We start from the raw sequence: 23,651 nt of genomic DNA, 5'->3' as shown, positions 1-23,651 counted from the left end.
AGAAAAGGCAGGAGAAGGCATTAGGGGAAAACGACAAGAGACAGTCCTGTGGTGAAAACCACACTGACGGGGACTTAGGAGACTCAGTCTCAGCTCTGCTACTACACAGCTGACAGGCCTTGGCGGTAACTTTTGTGCCTTTTATCTTTCTCCTTTGTAGAAAAAGAGGGTTGGATAAGTTATTACTCTGTTTCAACTCTAAAAGTAGAATTTTAGATTTGAACTGGACCTGAGAAATACAGGAGAGGGGGTCAGGGCACAGCATCTGGGTTCTTGTTCCCCATCTCTACTCAAATTCCTGAATTAGTGGGATTAGCAGGTTTGTTCAGGGGAAAGGAAAGGAGTAAGGTGTAACTTCTCTCAGCTTTGGTGCTGACAGGCTCTATAGTTTTTGCACACTGAAACATCATTCAAGAAGATCACCGTTCCCAATTGCAGAGCAATCAAATGAGATTATAATATGGAAAGGGGGAAGCATGAAGGCTTGGCCAAGGAAAAGGAGTTTGGAGGGGAAAAAAAGAAAAAAGCAAACTGAAAATCCAAATGACCAGGGATAAGGCTACCACAGATAAGAGAACCCATCAAAAGCTAGGGTAGGTAACTGCATCTCTGCCTCCAGGACTGTGTGGTTAATGACAGTCATTTCAATGCTTTCTACCGGTTGCACTAATCCCTTGATTTCTCATATGTACAAAAGTATAAAACAATAAAGTGCGGTGTTTCAGTAACACTTTTCCTTGCTTTAATATTTGTTGTTTTTTTCTGCTTTTGAAATGAGCTCTCAATTACAAAATACCAAACTACACTCAAAAGAGGGTGTAGAAAAAGCCAGCCATTGGCATAGCATGGAGAAGCCCACAAGTAAGGACAGATAGCAGCAGCAGGTGGCAAGAGGTGGGAGGTAACTGAAGCAGTGGTTACAAATGTTCACAGGAAGCTAAAACTATCCAACAGGTTGTGCCCTAATGTTAGCACAGGTTAGACTAGTTACTACCTTGCTAGGTGGCCTCAGTGTGTTCAGATTCTACACAGCAATACAATTTCTTCCAGTTAAGAGTTCTTGACTTGCACCGATCACAGCATGATTGAAGGGTACTAGACCAGTCTTGTTAGTTTTTCAGAATGCTGTCGTAGACCTGATAGATGTATTGAGAGACTTCAGGAGCTCTACACTTCAGTGACAGCTGTTAGGAGAAAAAGGAGATGGAAGATTAGCACAGAGGTTGGCATTAGCTCTAAAGGTATCCAAGCACTCAGTTCAAGAAAACTTTTGACACAGTGGGAGAGAAACTTCTATCACTGGAGTAGCTAAACAAAGAGATTATGTTAATAAGTGCTGTGGATTTTAGCATTTCAATTTAGTCAATATCAGGTTGTGCTGTGCTTCTACCTCCATTCCACGTGGGTCTATAAGATTAGGAAATAATCCATACTAAAAACATCAAAGCCACTGACTGCAGAGGAACAGCTGCTCTAATGCTTTGCTAAGAGTTATAGGGATTATTATTAAATGAAAAGGGAAGGGCTAAAGCCCTTAACTTGTTGATGGTCCTTTCAGCTGCCTGCCTCAGTTTCTCAGTCTGACAAGAGGATGGCTATATCTCAGTCCCAACTTCAGGAGGATGTACAATCAAGTGAAATAAAACCATTAACTAGGTAGGTCCAAGGTATTAGTCCTTTCTGTATTATAATGAGGAGAGTATACACCCCTAAGAGGGAAGACAAGAACATGAAAAGACACTTACTTAGTATAACCCAACCTCAATTCATGTCAACAGCTTAATCTTTTATTTTCTGCCTCTTTAGACAGGCAAATCAGATACCTCTGATACCCCTCTACCACCACCTCTTCTTTTAGTCTAATGAATACCAAATTAAACATCAATATTAAAAAGATCTTAATGGTGAATATTGAGAATTTCACTTTGTGAGTCAGTAAGGACAAAATTTAAACCCAGATTTAGAATCCTAATTGTATTAGATTAGGCAGAATATTATTAACAATAATATAAGCATGCAAAATGCACTCTAGAACCAGAAAATTTAATAGCTATATATTTTATATTGCTGACATCATTCCTCTTGTTAATTAGGGCAGGTCAACAAAAATTGTCTTGAATGATATAGCACCATGAGATTTTAAACTATTTTACCTCTTTATTCTCTTATTAGAGACTAAGGACAATTTAACGTAGTGCAAAAGGTGAGACCATCTTTGAATAAAAGGTCAAGAAGATTTTGGTCAACGGTGAATTTCCTAAAAACTAACAACCTAAAAAGTTAAAGTAAAATTTAAAATGCAAAAAACCCCCAAACCAAACAAAAGAACATGGGAAGATATTCTACTGATTTACAGCTTTAATATTCAGTCTCCAAGGCATTCCCAAAACTGCTGCTTGGTATTAGTCAGGAAGACAATTCTGATAAACGTAAAAAAAACCAAAACAACTAACTTAAGAATATAGCTGTTCCTTATATATAGAAAACAGCTCCCCATTTTGGTCCAAGTTGCATCTTTAGGCATTTCCCTGACTTTCAAACTCCCTATTGAAGCAATTCTTTTTTTGAGACAGAGTCTTGCTCTGTCACCCAGGCTGGAGTGCAGTGGCATGATCTCAGTACACTGCAACCTCCACCTCCTGGGTTCAAGCAATTCTCTGCCTGAGCCTCACGAGTAGCTAGGATTACAGACGCGTGCCACCATACCCAGCTATTTTTTTTTTTTTTTTTGTCTTTTTAGTAGAGACGGGGTTTTGCCATGTTGGCCAGGCTGGTCTTGAACTCTTGACCTCAGGTGATCCACCCACCTCGGCCTCCCAAAATGCTGGGATTACAGGCATGAGCCACTGCGCCAGACCTAAAGCAATTCTTGTACCTCCTTCTCTACAGCCTTCTCTACTGCCAGTGTTGTGGAAAATTCTAGTGGGAGAATATGTGGATTCAGAAATGGAAGAGAAGAGGAATCTAAAAAGAGAAACAACAGCTTAAGAGAGTTAACTCCCAGACTAAGGAGAGGTAGTCCCCAAATACTCCCCCAAAATACTATCTTGTATTTTTCCACATCTTTGTAACAATACTTGAAGTTCCTCCAGCTGGAGGTTCATTTTTATGTTTACAACTAGTAAGGAAATGTTGCCTTCCTCAACAACGGCTCAAATTGCCAAGGCTGGCATTGGTGGGAAGTCATGGACTGACCAGACCCTAGGCCCTGGGCATTACCACTGGTCTTTGGAGGATGGGGAAGAAACTTTCCCTGTCTCTGGACTCTTAATATCCACACCTCCCCACCCCTACCTCCACCCCAGCCTCTGACAAAGTGTCAAGTTTATTACATATAGCTAGGACTCTGGCTCTCATTTTGTATGACTCCTAGGGAGAAAGAGGCCTTCCTTGGGGCTTAACTTTCCAACTGCTAATTCCTTATGTGACATGTCTTTAACATCAGCCACTCAGGAATCCAGTCCAAACTAGACACACCAAGGGCAGAAGAGTCACTCTTTCCTGCTTAATTAAAGTTAAGGGGCTATGCATCCACTTTTGGCATATGGTGTGGAACATACACTGCTTCACGTGGGACAAGTTATCTTTCAGGTGAGGCTTACCTACTTACAGAGATATAGCCTCACCCTTATAGGATAAACCTATCTTCTTAATAAAATACAACAAAAACTGGGGTTTGGGGAGAAGTGTTTTATTAACCCCTCTTAGGAGACTAAGGGACTATCAATCTGTCATGCATTAGTGCCAGCTCAACCCGATTTCTTTCTTTCTTAATACTTGGCTCAGATCAGATTAATAGTGTAATGGGAACTTAAGGTGATGAAGGGAATGGATCAGAATGACTTTAGATTCTGGGGTGCCACTTAGGGGAACAAATTAGACCTATTTGTCAAGTGCTATGATGGGAGATTTAGATGGTATTGTGGGCAGAGAGAGCCTAGTCACCAGATAGGATGAAGAATAGGAAAGGGGCAAGGAAGTATAAACAAATTCACCATTTAAAAATATGGAGCGGGGGTGGGCCAGGTGCAGTGGCTCACGCCTGCAATCCCACCACTTTGGGAGGCCGAGATGGGAGGATCGCTCGAGGCCAGGAGTTTGAGATAGCCTGCACAACATAGCAAGACCCTATCTCTATAAAAAAATATATATATAAAATAAAAATATATGGGACAAAGGAAGGTGGATGTGGCTAAACCACGAGGACAGAATCTATTTTTTTTAACTTTTATTTGCATTTATTCCATGCTGAATTTATTCTCAGGTTATAAATTTTTGTTTTCTTCAATTTCTTCTGGGATATCTTTTTCTTCCCTGCAACCCTCTCTTCTGGTTTAGGAACAATTTACTCTTTTTCAGTAAGGATCATTTCAATATGTGGCAGGGGAGTTTATGTATGGGTTAATGTGACCTGAGCTCTGTAAATACAGCAACATATCCTGGGGCTTTGTTCACCTGGACATGCTCAATGACCAGAGAATCTGCATCTAAACCCTTAGGGTCAGCATTACTCTTTGCCTTTTTAAGCATGTACAGCACAAATTTAGCACTCTTTTTGGGCCACCTGTCATCCTGTGCCAAGCCCCTCTGTTTGGCTTAGGCACATATACCAACTCCGCTATAATAATATGGAATGACACACATTGCTTCTATAAAGTGACATCTTTCAAGTACTTGGTGGCTATTTGGATATGCACACCTTTGATGGCCTGGGCACTTCCACGGGTGTTCTTAAAGTAAACATGAAGATTTGAATCTCTTGCTTTGTATGAGTTTGGGGGTTTTCTAGGCCAACTGAACAGAGATCATCTCAGGTCACTTACAGGAACAGCTCACTGTATTTCTTTAAAAAAATATGTTTTAATAAAGATGGGGTCCCACTATGTTGACCAGGCTGGTCTTGAACTCCTGTCCTCAAGTGATCCTCCCATTACAGCCTTCCAAAGTGTTGGCATTACAGGCATGAGCCACCACACTGGGTCGCTGTATAATTTCTCACAACTGTATATGAATTTACAATTACTTCAAAACTTTTGTTTAAATATAAAGGAGAAAATATTCTTCAAAGGATGAATGGAGAAACTGTGGTGCATGGACACAGTGAACTATTACTTGGCCATAAAAAAGAACAAGCTATGGATACATGTAACAACTTCGAAGAATGTTATGAGTATTATGTGTGCAAAAAACAATCTTAAGAGGTTACATGCTACATGTGTAATTTATACAACATTCTAAAAATGACACAATTATAGTAATGGAGAAAGACTGCCGGGGTTAGGGCTGGGGTGAGAGTCTGACCATAAACGGATAGCAAGAGGGAGTTTTTTTTTTTTTTGTGGTGACAAAACAAGTCTGTGTCTGGACTCTGGCAGCAGTTATCAAATTGATACATGTAATAAGAGTTCATAGTACTATCCACTACCAATCCCCACCCCCAAAAGTAATGTAAAAACTGGTGAAATTAGAATAATGTCTATAGTTTAGTTTATTATATTGTACTAATACTTATTTCCTAGTTTTGAAAATGTAGTATGGGTGTGTAAGATGTTATTATTAACGGGGAAAACTGGGTAAAAGAGATGTAGAAACTCTACTGTTCCATTTAAAAAATTTGTTAAGTCTTTATTTCAAAATAAAACATTTTAAAAAATTTTAACAAACTATGTTTAGGACAGTGATACTAAGAAGCTCTTCTCAAAATCAAGAATATTGTGTAAGAAGAGTGTCAAGAAACACCTGAATGCTAAACAAAATTTACCTACCAACAAATTACATGATCTTGAACTAGTCACTAATCATTCTTAGCCATAGTTTACTTATCTGCAACCTGGGAGTAATCATGCTTCTTTAACCTAGCTGAGATGGAAGATTATATACAATAAAATAACGGACAGTAAGCAAAAAGAAAAAAAGGAAAAAAAAAAAAAAACCACACACACCAATATATAAACTTTTGGCAAATTTCTAGAGAGTAAATGGAGTTATTCTCCCTCTAATCCTTTTTTTCTTCCAATTGAGACAAGGTCTCACTATGTTACCCAGGCTGGTCTTGAACTCATGGGCTCAAGTGATCCTCCTGCCTCAGCCTCTCCAGTAGCTGGGATTACAGGCACGTGCTATCTTGGTTTTATAGTAAAACTTGTCCCTCCAGAAACAGCACAGAGGGGTTTTCCTTTCTTGGGAAACTCAAGATAAATGACAGTGTATGTTACTCTCCAAAAAAGACGAGACTGGTGGGGGGTTGGGGAAAGGAGCATACATTTTATGAGGGAAGTCTGAAGTTTTTCAGCTCATAAGTGCTTGGGCAAAAGTCTAACTTGATAGGCCTCAGGAGCGAACACACACACACACACACACACACACACACACACACACCCCACACACACACACCACACACACACCACACACGTACACACACACACCACACACGTACACACACACACACACACACACACACACACACACACACACATACACCCCCGCTACTCCAACTTACTACAAGGATGGGAACCAGTGGGAAAAACACCAAGAATTTTCAGTTCCGGATGGTACTATTCCCTTGATATATGCTAGTGAAAACAGACTTAGCTGTCAAAATTAAGGAACAGGTCACAGAGTTTTCTCAGCTAAATGACTAAAAGGCTCCCTTAAGCTACTGACTATTCAGCCTCCTCAGAATTAAATAAATCCCCATAAAACCCTCAAACACAACAGAGGAATAAGATATTTCTCCCATCCCAAGGGTTTTTCCTTTACTTTTCAAAATGCAGATGACATCCTATTGGGAAATTGCATTTTACAACAGCAAACAAATGCCTAGTGCTTGGGTATCAATCTTTGCTGTTTAACAAAGCAACTGCTTCTGCCTTATTACTGCCAGAAGTTTTACTTTAGTTCAGTGTGATACTGAAGGAAGTTTCCCAAACTAAAGTCCCCTTATACGCTTCCAAAGGTGTGTTCCATTTTGCCCTACCTTTAATAACAAGCATTTCAGGTCATACAATGCTGCTGAAAAAAGCTCATGTGTTAATGACTCTGATAGCCTTAGGTCATGAACTCCAACAGCAAGAAAAGTCTTCTGGACATTACCTTTGTAAACAATCCTCTCGGCAGCTTGTTATAGTACCACATGCACAGATACACTAGATATGTATTAACTGATATTGAGGATGAAGCTGCCAAGTTTTGTGAGCAACTCTGTATACACCAGGGGGGAGGGATGGATTTGAGGCACTTGCCAGAGGTACCATTCCTGATGGATGGGGCAGACACTGCAGAGAGGAGGTCTTCCACTGAGGCAAATGGAAGCTTCTTCATTGACTACTTATTTTGTATATCTCAGGTTTGAAGCACCTCCTCCAGGTCTTTCTAGGGTGCTAAGTAAACATGAAAGGGCTCTCACCTCCCTCCTCTAATCCATCTCACCCATTCTGAGAAAGGCCTTACCGTGTAATTGGGGTTTCCCGGCTGGATACGTAGTTCGGCCAAAATCCAAATGCCATTAGTGAGCTTCAGGGATTGGTACAGCATGTCCTGCCCTTCCACATTCCTCTTGGCAATAGTATAAACATTGTTGTTTTGCAACTTGCTGGAAACAGTGTCTAGAAATACAGATTCAAAATCCAACACCTTCAGTTAAAATCTCAAACAAATGTACACTCTCTTCTCACATCCTTATGAGCCATGTGTGTTCAGTTCCTTGACAAGTACTGTCACATGAACTGTGTACATTTCAGAAGCCATTCTCCCACACAATAGCAAAAAGTGAAGAACAGGTTCATGACTTGTCTGCCTATCAGATTCCCGGACTGAAAACAGAATAAGGCACACCTATGGATTAGTGCGAGTTACCTTTGGAGATTATGAAATTGGTGGGCCTAAGGAGTTGGCAATCTCAAATTAGGTGCTAGACAGGTAAAGGAGACTCTGAAGAGGACAAAGACAGAAATAAGTGTGTGGGTATGCCATAGTGACTGTCATGTTGGTATTTGTTTCTGCATGCTGGTTCCAGATCAATGGGGACACACAGACTGATGACCACATCCATAGTGCTACTTCCCAAGTCACTACTACTTCATTGTGAGCCACTCGGGCCTCAACTGCCAGGATCGGGAAGCGCCCAGAGCTGCAGAAGTCAACTGCAAATCAAATTTATTAACCTAGATGTTTAAGATTTTTTTTTTTTTTTCAAAGCAGGCAGAAATGATTTCTTAAGCCCTTAGGGAATACTATGCCTCGAAAATAATAAGGAAACAAACTGTCTCAACCACAGATTTTGAGAAAGACTGAAGCTGTGCAAAGGTGATTGCTGCTAGATCCTAAGATCCCAGCTGCTGCTGCTGGTCATGACAGAAGTTTTCATAGTCACCAACTCAGGGTAAGAATGGGTTGGTGTTCTGGCTCTTCCTCATGACTACAGTTTGAAAAAGGACATAATGTTCCAGAATTAAAGGTTATTTCTCTCTTTATGAGATGTTGCTGTATCAGAGAAACTTTAAGAATAGAGATGACAAGCACTGCTTCTTTGCTGTTTATTATATTCATTTCTGAAGAGAGCATTCAAATTACTCATGCCTACTTCAAGAACTAAATTCTCCCCACATAAAAATCTGTCATATTCTATTGTGCTCTCTGGGAAAAGGTTGCCATGATGGATGGTCTTTCTACCCTTCTAAATGGTAAGCTCTCTGAACAAAGGGATCCTGGAGTTTTTCATCACTGTGTTTCCCATGTTATCTACAATACAACAGGTACCTTTCATCAATATCTGCTCTGATAGGTGTTGGAGATGCCAATATTTACATAATACCATAGACATAGATGTGAACTAGTTTTGCAGGTAGTTCTCACCCTGATGTCTTTCTCGCACATTCAAACCACTGACAGCTCAGGAGAGGAGGCACTAAGACTCCTTTCATGAGACATTTTTACCACACTTAGTTATTACTTAGCTTTTCCCCTTTTATTTCCAAGGTTTTCACTAACACCAAGCAGAGTAGTTAAGAAATGGCTCTATTTGAGGAGTCAAAAAATGTATCTCAGGGTACTTATATGCAATATTGCTGGAAGAAGGGGCCTCAATATGCCCTTTTAATCACCTTGTGGGTGATGAGGCAGTTCTGGCTGCCACCCTGGTTCCCACAATGAAGGGCTCTTGCAGCTTTGACTGGGTTGCTAGGCAACATCATCAGCTAGGGTTTGGCTAATGCCTTTTGACAGGATTGTCTTGAACACAGAGGGGCTTGCTTTAAGTTGTAAAAATCATTCCTAATTTTCCAGGCCCTTGCCCATTTCCCAGGAAACCCAAAAACACACAAAGTAGGAGCCTTTGTTGAACAGCCACCTTGTTGCATAGGCACAAATACATTCTAGCATATATATGTGGCAAGAGCCAGATTCCTACAGAAATAATCATGAAATATTCTCAATTATTTCACCACCTATGTAAGAGATGACAGGCTAAGAAACTCTCTCTGTCTCTCTCTCTCTTATTCTCACTCTTCTAGAATTAGAAAACATGCCAAACAGCCAGGAAGAATAAGCAAGTTGAATGGATGTAACTTTAATACATTTGGAAGCATTCTGGCCTGCAACCTGACTCTGTTCCTAATGAATGATTGTACTGTGATTTTTATCAGAAGACTAGAGAGAGGGTTCCATAACATTAGTATGTGTGATTCGATTTTTATACATTTTAGATATTAGGTTTGAGTTTGAAGATTTACAGATTGCAGAATGATCAGATTCTGCTAAATGTATGATGAATGGCAAGGGAAGCCAGATATAAGGAGGCTTCCTGGTCTGTCTGGGATAGAATTCTTGACAAGATATCATAGTTTTTAATTTTTTAAAACACATTTTGACCTTCTGGGAAACAGGACGGAATCTTATAGTTGTGAGACTTTGATAATGAGAATGTAATGTAATATTGTTTCACTGTGTGCTGATGATATCATCTGAGGCATAAGACACTGAGATTTATCCCAAAGCATAGAATAAAAAAAGATGGTCAAATATAGTTACCCTTCCTTCAAGATATGATTTCTTTTCTTTTTCCTTCCTTGTTTTCTCTCTCTCTCGACAGGGTCTTTCTTTGTTGCCCAGACTGGAGTGCAGTGGCGTGATCATGGCTCACTGCAGTCTCGACCTCCCAGGCTCACATTATCCTCCTGCCTCAGGCTCCCAAAATGTGGGATTACAGGTGTGAGCCACTGAGCCCAGCCAATATAAGATTTCTTATGGTTCATTTGTATCCTTCCATAAATTTGGCATTTTGAATCTGGGGCCTGAACTCTTAGAAGGTGTCAATGTGATCTTCCTTCATCTTTCTACTTTAGCTAAGGTCACACATCCTCTGACAGCAACAAGGGTGAAGGAGGTACTCATATTAGAGAGTGGGAATGGGGGAATTTACATCTGGGGCCCTGCTGTGGTATTTATTAGCAAGTTCAAAACCACTATGACTGCTGAAAAGAATGCTTTTTACCATTTAAGCAACCAAATTATAGTTAGGTGCTAGCTGGAAGAGTATTTCCATTTTTGAAATATTCCAAAGGATGGGGAGAGCCACGACAAAACAATGAAACAGAATTCACCCTTACCTAGCCCGCATGCTGGAACAAATATTTGTCTCTCATTACAGTACCTAACTAATGAAAATAGATACATTAAGTCTCTGAGCTTTTCTTAATATTATAAACACTTAATTTAAAAAACAGGTTTGTAGAACTGTTCGCCACAAAGATTCCTTTCCAGATATGGCTGGAGATGCAACTACTTCTTGTGCACTTAAGAGAGTAGTCCCAGATACCTATTAACCCCAAATGCAGCTGTAATGGTAAGATGTAAAACAGATTCATACAGATCTCCCAACATCCACAGAAATGATCGGTGCTAGAAAGGAGAGACTTCTGTTAGCAGCTTTCTGATCTAACATTTTCTAGTACTTATACAATTAGCAGCATCATAAGCACTCCCACCATACACTTTTCTCTTAAGATCTGATTAATTATTAAGACTTGGGAAGAGGGTCTCTTTCTTTATTCTCTAGAAAGACATGAAAGAGCAAAGTAAAGCTCAGTGCTAAGTTGCTAAGTCCTTTAAGCCTGTGACTTCCTGTAGCCCTCAGAGTGTTAGTTCCATCTGTCAAATGTCTATGCTAGCACAGAAAAGCTATTTAAAGTGTTGGTGCTATTGTGATTAGGGCAGATCAGCTGGAAAGGATGGTATTTTTAGCTCTCAGCTAGACCCAGGGTGTTGAATCAGAAGGCACTAAAGCCGAAAACGTTCATGTTAATAGAGCCCTCGAGACTGGAAGAAAATCTAAAGGCCAGGGCACTCCAGACCTGGGGGTGGACTCAAAGGAAGAGCTGGAAAGGATTAGTTGCAGGAAGTGGTCTTGCAAGACTAGCAGTAATTTAATGTGGGAAAATGTTGGCCTTGGACTCCTGGAGAAAATGAAATGGCTGTTTTCCCCTATGTTTCATGTGCGGCATGGCCACAGAGCAGTGTATCACTGGAATCTGATTCACTGGTATTTGGAGCACCTACAGCATGGAGCGATTGGCGTGAGTCCATGACAGAATTGATCAAAACTGAATTTGCTCTGAGAAACGACATCAAAGGGCACAGCCCCACTAGGAGAAATGCCAGACACTTCCTGTTTGATAAGATCACAAAAACATGCCGAGGTGCAATAAGAGTTCAAAACTCCAGTCTAAAAGCAGGAGGACTTTTTCTTTCTGTTATTTTGACAGACCAAAGTCCTCAGTCACCCAAACTTCTATTTTCTTTTTTGAACAACCATGTCCCTTTCATACTGAACATGTCTGAAACAAAACCTGCTTTCCAATCACTCTGGTCTATCTCTGCTCTCTCTCGGAGAGTGTTTTCCAGATCATGTTCAAGGAATAGTGGTGGTCCACATGATGTTACTAATAAGTATTTTGTGATTTTAAATTCCAAGGCCAAATAAGTTCAGTTAACACTGAGTTAAGTAGGTTTCTTCAACATAGCACTTCTCAGAACTTTTAGTCTGCTAACGTGCAATAGCAATTTCCAGGTGAAGCCTAGCATATGCTGTATTTTTCAACTTTCATGGATAACAAAACGCTTTTTTTCTTTCTCTTTTTTTTTTTTTTTTTTGAGACGGAGTCTCGCTCTGTCACCCAGGCTGGAGTGCAGTGGCGCGATCTTGGCTCACTGCAAGCTCCGCCTCCTGGATCCAAGCCGATTCTCCTGTCTCAGCCTCCTGAGTAGCTGAGACCACAGGTGCCCGCCACCACGCCCGGCTAATTTTTTGTATTTTTAGTAGAGACAGGGTTTCACCATGTTAGCCAGGATAGTCTCGATCTCCTGACCTCGTGATCTGCCCACCTCGCCTTCCCAAAGTGCTGGGATTACAGGCGTGAGCCACCATGCCCGGCCCAAAACCCTTTTTCTTAAGGGAAAAGTGTTCTGAGGAACATACTATTTGAAATGTTGCCATTGAACCAACTCCCACAAAGCTGAATATAACCAGGGGCCTGGTCTCTTCCTAGCTGGGTACAGAGGTAGCTCCTCTAACAGGATCCACCAGTGAGCCTCAAAGTGAGGGAAAGATGACACTGTCATCTTCTTCAAATATGACACAAAATGAAAAAAATCAATTACTATTGAATTAATTGAAACAATTAATTATTATGATGGAAATTACAGAAGACCATGCTTCAAACACCTCTCCAAGAGCTCCAGAGACGTGAAACAATTATCAGAGGCAAACATCTGCCTGAAGTTTCTATATGCAAAGATCCCTGTCTGAATGTCTTTTATTCTGAGGGTTCCAGGAGGGCTTCAGTCTCCTGAATGTCTCAGACAGGGCCTATAGGAGCAACACGTTTAAAAGAGGTATCACAGGAAGAAGCTGATCACTATGATTTGGATTTCAAAAGCCCTATAAGATTCATCTGAACACAAAAGATGAATATTACAAAGAGCCATAAAAAACTAAATTAAAAACAAAAAGCTGGGCTGGGTGCAGTGGCTCATGCCTGTAATCCCAGCACTTTGGGAGGCCGAGGCGGGCGGATCACAAGGTCAGGAGATCAAGACCATCCTGGCTAACAGGGTGAAACCCCGTCTCTACTAAAAAAATACAAAAAAATTAGCCAGGTGTGGTGGCGGGCGCCTGTAGTCCCAGCTACTCCAGAGGCTGAGGCAGGAGAATGGCGTGAACCCGGGAGGCGGAGCTTGCCGTGAGCCGAGATTGTGCCACTGCACTCCAGCCTGGGCAACAGAGTGAGACTCCACCTTGGGCCGGGGAGCGGGGTGGGGGAAGCTGGAATGAGAAGGCATTATTTTGTGCGTTTTTTTCTTTTTTTTTGCTTTCTGTACTGCCGTGTTGCCTCCTTTCCCCAGTGCTATGCTTCAGCTGCAATGGGAGGATGGCAATGTGCTGGAAATCCCTTACGAGAACCAGCAATGTATGCAGGAGTAAATGAGGGGTAAATGAGGAAAGAGGAGGTACCGACCAAGCACCAAGGCTCGCTTTCATTCAAACTCACAAAGCCTAGTACTAACTTTAAAAGGAGAGAAAGAAAGAACTCTAAAGAGAGAGAGAGAGCAACAGTGAAACAAAGGCAGGACTCTAAATAACTTAGGGCTCCTTTCATTCCTGAGAAATCCTTCAGAGAAACACAGCCCAAGGACTAATAGCTGCTATTGTTTCTCTTCTTGGGATACCCCTTTCATGTTCCTTTACAGTAACAAAGTTAACTATGAAAGAGTACGGAGCTCTTTAATGGTGGTTAAAGAGGTTAGTATCATCATATGAAAGGTGGCACAGGGCAGTGTAGTAAAAGGTTACCAACTAGGCTTTTTTTTCTTTTATAGGGACAGGGTCTCACTATGTTGTCCAGGCTGGTCTTGAACCGGACTCAAGAGATCCTTCCATCTTGGCCTCCCAAAGTGCTGGGATTACTGGTATGAGCCACCATGCTTGGCCCAACGAGGCTTTCACCAATGATGATACATTATTTAATTATAAACACAGGGTTCTAAGTACAGAATCTAAGAAAGAAAGTCAACCTTCCTCCAATACCAAAAATTGATATAAAAGAAGAAAATGGTCCTTTCAATTACTAAGGGAGTGCATGTTCTCAAGTGCCACTTCAGTTTTTGATTATTAGGATGTTTAAGTAACAGAACTAACATATCTTTAGTGAAGAACTGGGTAGATGGGTCGATTCTAGCTTGTTTCTTAAATGTTAGCTTGTAAGTAATCTAGTACCTACATCAAAACATACCACGTTTTTAAACAGAGGTTTGCAAAGTAATGTATCTACCATATATACCCACTAGAAACATAGTAGATATGGGGGAGGATAAAAGGGTAGGCAAAAGAAAGATTAAAATTTCAAATATCTAATTTGATTTACTAAGATGAAACTGAAATTTAGAGTATATTACTCACCAGCATTTAAATGACATTCCTTAATCTGAAACTGAAGTTCGTTTTCATTGGGAATATCCTTCCACGTTGCAAGGAAGACCTGGCGCTCTGTATGGGAAAGCAGAGGGGAAGGATGGATGTGCATAAGCTGTCAGTATTCTGATTTTTGATGCCTTGCATCATTTTTCCTTTGGCATGCTGGCTCTTGCAATACAGCTAGCAGCAGGCTGGGAATGGAGCCAATGCTGAGCTCTACAAAAGTGCTATACTTCAGATCAATTAATCCGTCATTAGTAACACTAGGATAATTGGAAAAGAGTCTATATCTAGGGTTTCATTTTGGCTCCCTTGTTTTCCTATTTTGGTGACTGATGACCTTTCTGAGCCTTAACTTCTTTATCTATAATTACATCTGTCCTGCCTACTCCAAAAGCTATTGTGAGAATCAAATCAATTAAGTGCCAACATAGTTTAATATGCACCAATATAAGCCAGTTTTATTAGATTGTGATTCATAAATAAGGGAAGAGAGAAATGTCAATAGGCACATCGGGAGTTCTGATGGTTTATTACAAATTATTGAATTCTTAGCTTGAGGCAGTATGAACTTAGTACAGAGTAAAGTGCTAAATTTACACGTATTATCTCATGAAATAATTATAAAAATTATTTACACTGCAAATTTGGAAACGGAAGTTCCGAAAAGTTTATCACCTTGACCAGTCACACAGCAAATAAATAGCAGAGCTGAGATTCAAATCCATATTTACCTGGTCCCCAAACCTCTTACTCTGTATCCTGGGGTGACTGGATTATTCAGATATTGGGCACTGTGATTTAGAGACCAATGGCAGAGCAAGAACAATTGTGACACAGGAGAATAAATAATGAGCAATTATTAAGAGCTTTAGAATATCCTTACCCCATTTTTTTTTAACCTCAAAATAACTCAAAACTTCTGGGGCTATGCTCTGCCTGACATGCAGAGGAAGGGCAAAGGTATATTCAGCAGGATAGGCAGGAAGGTACTTACCCATTTTGCCATCTTCTACAAAAAGCACATTGAGTGGGATGAGGCAGCTGAAGTAGAAGACATCGATATTGTTTTTCACAGCCACCTGCCAGGAAAGCAACAAGGTAAAATGAGGACATCGCAGGGAGCCAGGTAGGAGGAAAAGAACAGCGCTGTGTCTAGAAATAGGCCTCCCTATTTCCTTCTTCTTTCTGTCAGTGCAGGTCTCCCCAAATCAAGACAAACTGGCCCATATACTGCAAAGCACACCCTTACTTACTCCATTGTCATAGAACTGTGACAACCTGCAACTCTACCTCCTTCCAGAAGGCCTGTCTTCAAGGCACAACTTGTATACCAGGAATAATCTAGTCTGTGATTTTTTTTCTCTATGATTAATAGTAGCTGCTACCACTTACTAAGTTACCTATTAATGATATTATTTCTAACTCACACTATAACAATCTTAAAGTAGATACCATTCCCCTCTCATTTCGCAGATAATGAAACTGAGGTTTAGAAAGACTAAGTAACATCCAGAGTCATGTAGCTAGTACACAGAAGAATTACGATTCAAACAGAAACTTGATGCTAAACCTTGATTTTTATTTCTCCCCACAATAACTAGTGCCATACTACCTCTTATTTTTTATTTTTTTAAATATCAGTTTTAAAGTTGTTTCTTTTATAAAACCTTATTTCCCAGGTCTTATGGCTGGAAAAAGCTTGTTTGGCCCAACACTGGTAAACCTGATGACTATAAGAACAAAAAACCTTTAAGTGAGCAAATAAATAAATTTTCTTCTCACAATACAAATTTCTCGACTATGATTCTACCATAGCCTGCTTAATTCAGAGCATGCTTTTTTTTTTTTTTTTTTTTTAAAGCTACGGTAAGTACTTTTATTCAGGGCAACACTGATTGGTATATTCAGGAACAGGCAGATTGCACAGCAGCACATTATAAGGCCCTTATACTGTAAGAAGAGGGAGGAGGAGGAGACTTGCTCTAAGTCACCACCTCCCACTGGTTTCTGTCACTAATGACTTTCCTATCTATGCTCTTAGCGCTGTAGGAAAACATTTATCTGAGCAAGTTCTGTGATCAGTAACTATACCTGTTTCTTTGTCATTTTGCTCTAAAAACATAAAGTTAAAAAGTGCTTATCTAGTACACTATTCTCACTCTCTGCCTTTTACGGCAAATGTCTACACTTCAACAGCATACTGACCTCTTGAAACTGTGGCTATGAGATCCAAATATCCTCTTTCTAAAGTACTTCCAGTCCTTCTACATTTAGTATCAACTTACCTTCCTTACTTTAAATGGTGCCTGTATTCCCTTCTCCATAATATTTGTGTTCTCTCTCCCAGAAGTGTCCATCCAATTATTTTCCTTGCTTTTAACCTGTCATCTAACAAGGCTAGGAGTTTGTGACCTATATATAACATGGCCTGATGCCCAAAATGCTGAGATAGGATTCTCAAAAAGCTTGAATCTGGGGAATTTAAGCAGAGTAATGTCAGGAAAGAGGAACTAAAGGCATTCTTTAGGATGTACTAGAGCATGGGTGGGTGCAGTGGCTCACGCCTGTAATCCCAGCACTTTGGGAGGATGAGGCAGGCAGACCACTTGAGGTCAGGAGTTCAAGATCAGCCTAGCCAACGTGGAGAAACCCCGTCTCTACCAAAAATACAAAAATTAGCTGGGCGTGGAGGCGCGTGGCTATAGTCCCAGCTACTCAGGAGGCTGAGGTGGGAGAATAGCTTGAACTTGGGAGGTGGAGGATGCAGTGAGCTGAGATAGCACCACTGCACTCCAGCCTGGGTGACAAAGCAAGACTCTGTCAAAAAAAAAAAAAAAAAAAAAAAAAGGGAAGCCGGGCACGGTGGCTCACGCCTGTAATCCCAGCACTTTGGGAGGCCAAGGCAGGCAGATCACGAGGTCAGGAGACTGAGACCATCCTGGCCAACATGGTGAAACCCTGTCTCTACTAAAATACAAAAAATTAGCCAGGTGTGGTGGCACATGCCTGGAGTCCCAGCTACTCAGGAGGCTGTGGCAGGAGAATTGCTTGAACCTGGGAGGCAAGGCTGCAGTGAGCCAAGATCGTGTCACTGCACTCCAGCCTGGTGACAGAGCAAGACTCCGTCTCAACAACAAAAAACAAAACAACAACAAGGGATGTACTAGAGCACTACTTTCAAAGATTTATGCCAGCTGTGGGCTTCCAGGAAAGAGTATTTTCTAACTCATCTGGTACTTGGCAGATAAGAGAGGAGAACTCTTATTTCAAATAAGGGCACCAAGAAGACCTTGAGACAGCACTAGGCTCTGTAAAGAACATTTAGAAGTGAAAACTGGGGCCGGGTGCGATGGCTCATGCCTATAAGCCCAGCACTTTGGGAAGCTGAGGCAGGCAGATCACCTGAGGTCAGGAGTTCGAGACCAGCCTGGCCAGATGGTGAAACCCCATCTCTACTAAAAAAAAAAAAAAAAAAAAAAAATTAGTTGGGTGTGGTGGCAGACATCTGTAATCCCAGCTACTTGGGAAGCTGAGGCAGGAGAATCACTTGAACCCGGGAGGCAGAGGTTGCAGTGAGCCGAGATTGTGCCATTGCACTCTGGCCTGGGTGACAAGAGCGAACTGTCTCAAAAAAAAAAAAAAAAAAAAAAAAAAGTGAAAACTGGGGTGGTGGGGGTAGGCTAATGGTGGGTCATGTAAAGGTCTCATGTGAAATACAAGTGATTATCTTTGACTATAAAGTAGTATCCCCCATTCTCTAGAGGATAATATTAGTGGTTCTTAACTGAAGACCTGTATCAGAATCATCTGCAAAGGCTTTTCAAAACAGATGCCAGGCCCTACCCTATATGAAATAATTATAATCTCTGAATCTGGGACCTGGCATAAATATTTGAGAAAAAGTTCCCAGGAAGATCAACCGGATAAGCAATTAATTTAGAACATTGTTATCTAAGAAGTCTGAATGGGTTTGTAAACATCTTGTTCTTCCAAAAGAATCCTTATGCCAACAGGGGCCTTTTAACAACGGAAAGGACATGAAAAGGCCCTCTAGGTAAGTGGTGCTAAACTGTTCTGCACTGTAGACCCTTTGGACAAACAGAGGAAAGCCACTGACTCTCTTGCTGAAAAATGTACACACAACATTTTGCCATAGAATTTCAGGAGTTTTGGGACATCCTGAGGGCTTTCCTGGGACTTCTACTGTAGAACAATTTTCTGAGGAGCTAGGATACCCATACATCAGAAGCGGCAGATACAGAGGTTCAGAGTATGGACTTGGGAGCCACCTGATTTCAAATTCTGACTCTGACAGTTTCCTGTATGTAAAATGTAGATCACAAAGTACTGAATTCATGGGGTTGTTATGAGGATAATGAGTTAATATTTGCACAGCACAGTGAACAGCCTTGACTCTTAAGTACTGTAGTAAGTGTCTGTTCAAAAAAGAACAATTCGGCTGGGCACAGTGGCTCACCCTGTAATCCCAGCAGGCGTGAGCCACCGTGTGAGCATTGGGAAGCTGAGGCAGGCGGATCACCTGAGGTGAGGAATTCGAGACCGGCCTGGCCAACATGGCAAAATTCCATCTCTACTAAAAATGCAAAAATTAGCTGGGCGTGGTGGCATGCACCTGTAGTCCCAGCTACTCAGGAGGCTGAAGTGGGAGAATCGGTTGAACCCAGGAGGCAGAGGCTGCAGTGAGCTGAGATTGCGCCGCTGCAGTGAGCTGAGATTGTGCCACTGCACTCCAGCCTCGGCAACAGAGCAAGCCTCCATCTCAAAAAAAAAAAAAAAAAAAAAAATTCACTCTGCTTTCACCATCTCCTGTTTTACCTTTTTTACTCAGAATCCTAATTAAGGATAACCACATTAGATTTATCTGAAATCTCACATATGCTCAGATGTAGTACTACTATTATGTTAAAAAAGAGATGCTTATCGGCAGATTGTTAGCTTAATGATTCCTTTTGCTACTGCCTCGGTAAATTATCATCTCTTTATAGGATCAACTACACAGGTCATTCATTGGGGGAAGCAGTTCATCTCTTTTACATTAGCTTTTCAAAATCTGTATTTTGCAGCTCTCATATTTTCACTCTAGGCTAGAACTGGGTTCATTTCAAGAACATAGGCTTCCCCAGATCTGACTCCAGACTACCTCTCCAGCCTATTTGCTTAACTTCAACCACATCAAAATTACTTCTTATTCCCCAAACACTGAAAGTCACAGCTTTGTACCTTTTTTACATGTTGTTCTTTCTTTTTTCTTTTTTTGAGACGGAGTCTGGCTCTGTCACCCAAGCTGAAGTGCAATGGCACGATCTCGGCTCACTGCAACCTCCGCCCCCCGGGTTCAAGCGATTCTCCTGCCTTAGCCTCCTGAGTAGCTGGGATTATAGGCGTGTGCCACCACGCCCAGCTAATTTTTGTATTTTCAGTAGAGACGGGGTTTCACCATGTTGGTCAGGCTGGTCTCGAACTCCTGACCTCATGATCTGCCCACTTCAGCCTCCCAAAGGGCTGGGATTACAGGCGTGAGCCACCGCACCCAGCCTATATGTTGTTCTTTCTGCTTAATATTTTCTTCTCCTTAAGCTTAGTACTGTCTAGAAAATACCTATTTAACCTTAAGGTTCAGTTCAAGATTAACACTTCCCAGAAAGCTCTAACACCTCCCCACAGCACCCAACACATACAATTCTATGATAGCATATAATAATGGCTTACTTCCAGCTCACCTATAATACAATGAGCTCCTTGAGTGCAGGGTCTGTCTCTCATCTTCGCTAGCATATTGACTACCTCAAAAAATATTTGTTGCATGAAAATAAGTGGAAGATGTTGAACAAATAAAAATGAAACACTGTGTTTCTCAACATTTTTTCTACCTCCATATCATTCATACACTAACAGCATCCCATCAGTAACATCTCTCATTAGGCACACTGATTCTCAATGAGGCAGGAATGGGGGGATGGGATGACGTATGGGTTCTTTTGGTTTCAAATCACTGAGTTAAATAATATCTACATGCTAAGAAAGGATAACACAGGTAGTGGATCACAACCCAAAGAATGCTAGGTCCTCCAAGGATATGCCAATCATATTTTGGGTGTTAAAAAAGAACCAAGGAAAAACACAGTATGAAGCCAGTTTAATTCCAATCCTGATTCTGATTGCTCTTAAATATAACTAAATCAGCCTTAAAGAGCATGATATTGTTGTTGGAGGGAGACAGGAAAAGAGAAAGACAGTTTCTTGTTTTCTTATTTAAAAATTCACTATCCCAACAGGTATAGATAGTAGGAAGATATAATCCAGACAAGTTTCTAAACTATTTTCCAAAAGCTGTAACATCATGCCTAGATTGCTTGAGGGAAATCAATGATCACATATATATCCAACTGCCTACTTAATATCTTCACTTGGATAATAGGTTGCTCAAAAGGAATATGTCCAAAACTGAACTCTTTTTTAAAAAATTTAACTTTTATTTCAAGTTCAGGGGTACATGTGCAGGCTTGTTACACAGGTAAACTTGTGTCATCAGAGTTTGCTGTACAGCTTATTTTATCACCCAGCTATTAAGCCTAGTACCCATTAGTTATTTTTCCTGATCCTCTCCCTTCTCCCACCCTCCACCCTCTAGCAGACCCCAGTGTGTGCTATTCCCCTCTTTGTGTCCACGTGTTCTCATCGTTTAGCTCCCACTTATAAGTCAGAACATGTGGTATTTGGTTTTATGTTCCTGTGTTAGTTTGCTAAGGATAATAGCCTCCAGCTCCATCCATGCTCCTGCAAAGGACATGATCTCATTCTTTTTTTATGTTTGCATAGTATTCCATGGTATACATGTACCACATTTTATTTATCCAGTCTATCACTGATGGGCATTTAGGTTGATGCCATGTCTTTGCTATTGTGAACAGTGCTACAATGAACATATGTGTGCATGTGTCTTTATGATAGAATGATCTGTATTCTTTTGGGTATATATCCAGTAATGGGATTGCTGGGTCGAGCGGTTATTTCCATTTTTAGGTCTTTTTTTTTTTTTTTTTTTTTGAGACGGAGTCTGGCTCTGTCACCCAGGCTGGAATGCAGTGGCGCGATCTCGGCTCACTGCAAGCTCCGCCTCCCAGGTTCACGCCATTCTCCTGCCTCAGCCTAGCTGGGACTACAAGCACTGGCCACCACGCCTGGCTAATTTTTCGTATTTTTAGTAGAGACGGGGTTTCACCGTGTTGGCCAGGATGGTCTCGATCTCCTGACCTCGTGATCCGCCCGCCTCGGCCTCCCAAAGTGCTGGGATTACAGGCGTGAGCCACCGCGCCCGGCCCATTTTTAGGTCTTTGAGGAATCACCACTGTCTTCCATAAGGGTTGAATTAATTTACATGCTCATCAATAGTATATAAGCGTTGTGTTTTTCTCTACAACCTCACCAGCGTCTGTTATTTAAAAAAAAATTTTTAATAATAGCCTTTCCAACTGGTGTGAGATAGTATCTCATTGTGGTAAAATAAAACTCTTAATCTCCCCTCCCCACCTCCAAATACAACCTCCTGCTGTCTTTCCAAACTCGGTAACTACTATGGGATTCTGCAAAGCCTTTAACAGTCTCTCTGCCTCTCCACTAGTCTTCCAGCCACATCCCCCTATACCTTCCCTTCACAGCACCTAGCTTCCCCAGTATATGCTCAACATAGCAGCCAGAGTGATCTTAAAATGTAGGTCAGCTCATAAATATTTCTCTGCTCAAACCTTTCCATCTCACTCAGAATAAAAACCAAAGTTGCAATTGCCTATAATCCAACTCCTCCAACCTCTCTGAGGTCGTGCTAATACTCTCCTCCTTGCTAGCTCTACTCCAGCTGCAGAAGCCTGTTGTTCCTTCCTTGAACATAGCAGGTACACTCCTACTTCATGGCTTTTTGCATTTGCTGTTTCTTCTGTCTACAGTGCTCGTCCTCCAGAAATCCACGATTCTTTCCCTGTCTCCTTTGAGTCTTTGCTTTAACCAAATATTATCTTTTCAGATAGGTCTTCCATGACCAACATATTTTTGTAAAACTGTACCACCCAACCTCCAACTCCATTTATATTTTTCCACTGTCCCAATACTTCTTTTATATTTTTCCACTGTCCTCCCTACCATCTGATATACTATGTATTGTACTGATTTGCTGGTTTATTGCCTGTCCCCATGCCACATACCCCACTTGTGGTAGAATATAAATTCCATGAGGGAAAGAATTCCTGTCTTCTATCTGTCACAATATTCTCAGTTTCTAGAATAGTGACTGGCACAGAATAGGTGCTGAGTAAGAATAACAGTTGTAAAATAAACTATACAAAGTTTCTGACCTCACTTGGGTTTACACAATTAATGAACTTAAAAGTTCTATGGGGCTTGGTACAGTGGCTCACTCCTGTAATCCCAGCACTATGGGAGGCCAAAGGGGGTGGGAGGATCACCTAAGGCCAGGAGTTGGAGACAAGCTTGGGCAACCTAAATGAGACCTTATCTCTACCAAAACAAAACAAAACAAAAAAAGCCGAGTGCAGTGGCATGAGCCTTTGGTCCCAGTTACTCAGGAGGCTGAAGCAGGAGGATAAGAGGATAGGAGGATAGGGGTCCAGGAGTTCAAGGTTACAGTGAGCTATGACTGCACTACCGTACTCCAGCCTGGGCAACAGAGTGAGATCCTGTCTCATAAACAAACAAACAAAGTCCCAAAAGCACAGTACTTCTCACATTTTTCTAGTGTATTTCCCTTAACAGAAGAGGAAAGAATGGACACATACTGGGAAGGAGGCATGGGGATGGATCAAGATTAGGGGTATAATATGAAGTAGACTAACAGAAGAACAAAATATCTTTGAAGTTCCATGCTAAATTCCATAATGTACCCATATATGTTTTAATATGTGTTTCTCTCTTTACCTTTGAATAAAACTGATGCTCTAGGAAAATGTGCTATTGTGTATTCTTTAGGTTCAAGTATCCCTAGCTTGGTGGGTCATGACCAACCGGTAGTTCTTAAAATTAACTAAGTGGGTTCAAACTGGCATTAAAAAAATAAAATGAAAAATATCACAGTGCATCTCATGAAGAGTAAGTAATGTTTCCTGAAACTGTTCAGTTTTACGTATTGTGTGTGTGTGTACACTATGTA

The 23,651-nt window shown here is 41.1% G+C and overlaps 1 protein-coding gene and 1 pseudogene across 12 annotated transcripts in view; both read right to left on the bottom strand.

Annotated features, from left to right (window-relative positions):
* Positions 1 to 719: 719 nt before the first annotated feature.
* AP2B1 (adaptor related protein complex 2 subunit beta 1) overlaps positions 720 to 23,651 on the bottom strand; it is a 148,646-nt gene continuing 125,714 nt past the window's right edge. For 11 of the 12 annotated variants that reach the window (XM_054535204.1, XM_054535207.1, XM_054535208.1 and 8 more), the window contains 4 exons: positions 15,465 to 15,549; positions 14,453 to 14,539; positions 7,450 to 7,604; positions 720 to 1,184 (listed from right to left, as the gene is read on the bottom strand). In XM_054535204.1, coding sequence (XP_054391179.1) covers positions 1,110 to 1,184; positions 7,450 to 7,604; positions 14,453 to 14,539; positions 15,465 to 15,549 — 402 coding nt within the window. In that variant the 3' untranslated portion in view covers positions 720 to 1,109. 12 annotated transcript variants of the gene reach the window in all.
* LOC129051467 (large ribosomal subunit protein uL22-like) lies at positions 1,191 to 4,805 on the bottom strand (annotated as a pseudogene).

Source organism: Pongo abelii, chromosome 19 (assembly GCF_028885655.2).
Source record: "Pongo abelii isolate AG06213 chromosome 19, NHGRI_mPonAbe1-v2.0_pri, whole genome shotgun sequence".
Taxonomy (NCBI): domain Eukaryota; kingdom Metazoa; phylum Chordata; class Mammalia; order Primates; family Hominidae; genus Pongo; species Pongo abelii.
Note: the sequence above shows the minus strand (reverse complement) of the source record. Positions and strands in the feature narration are given on the sequence as shown.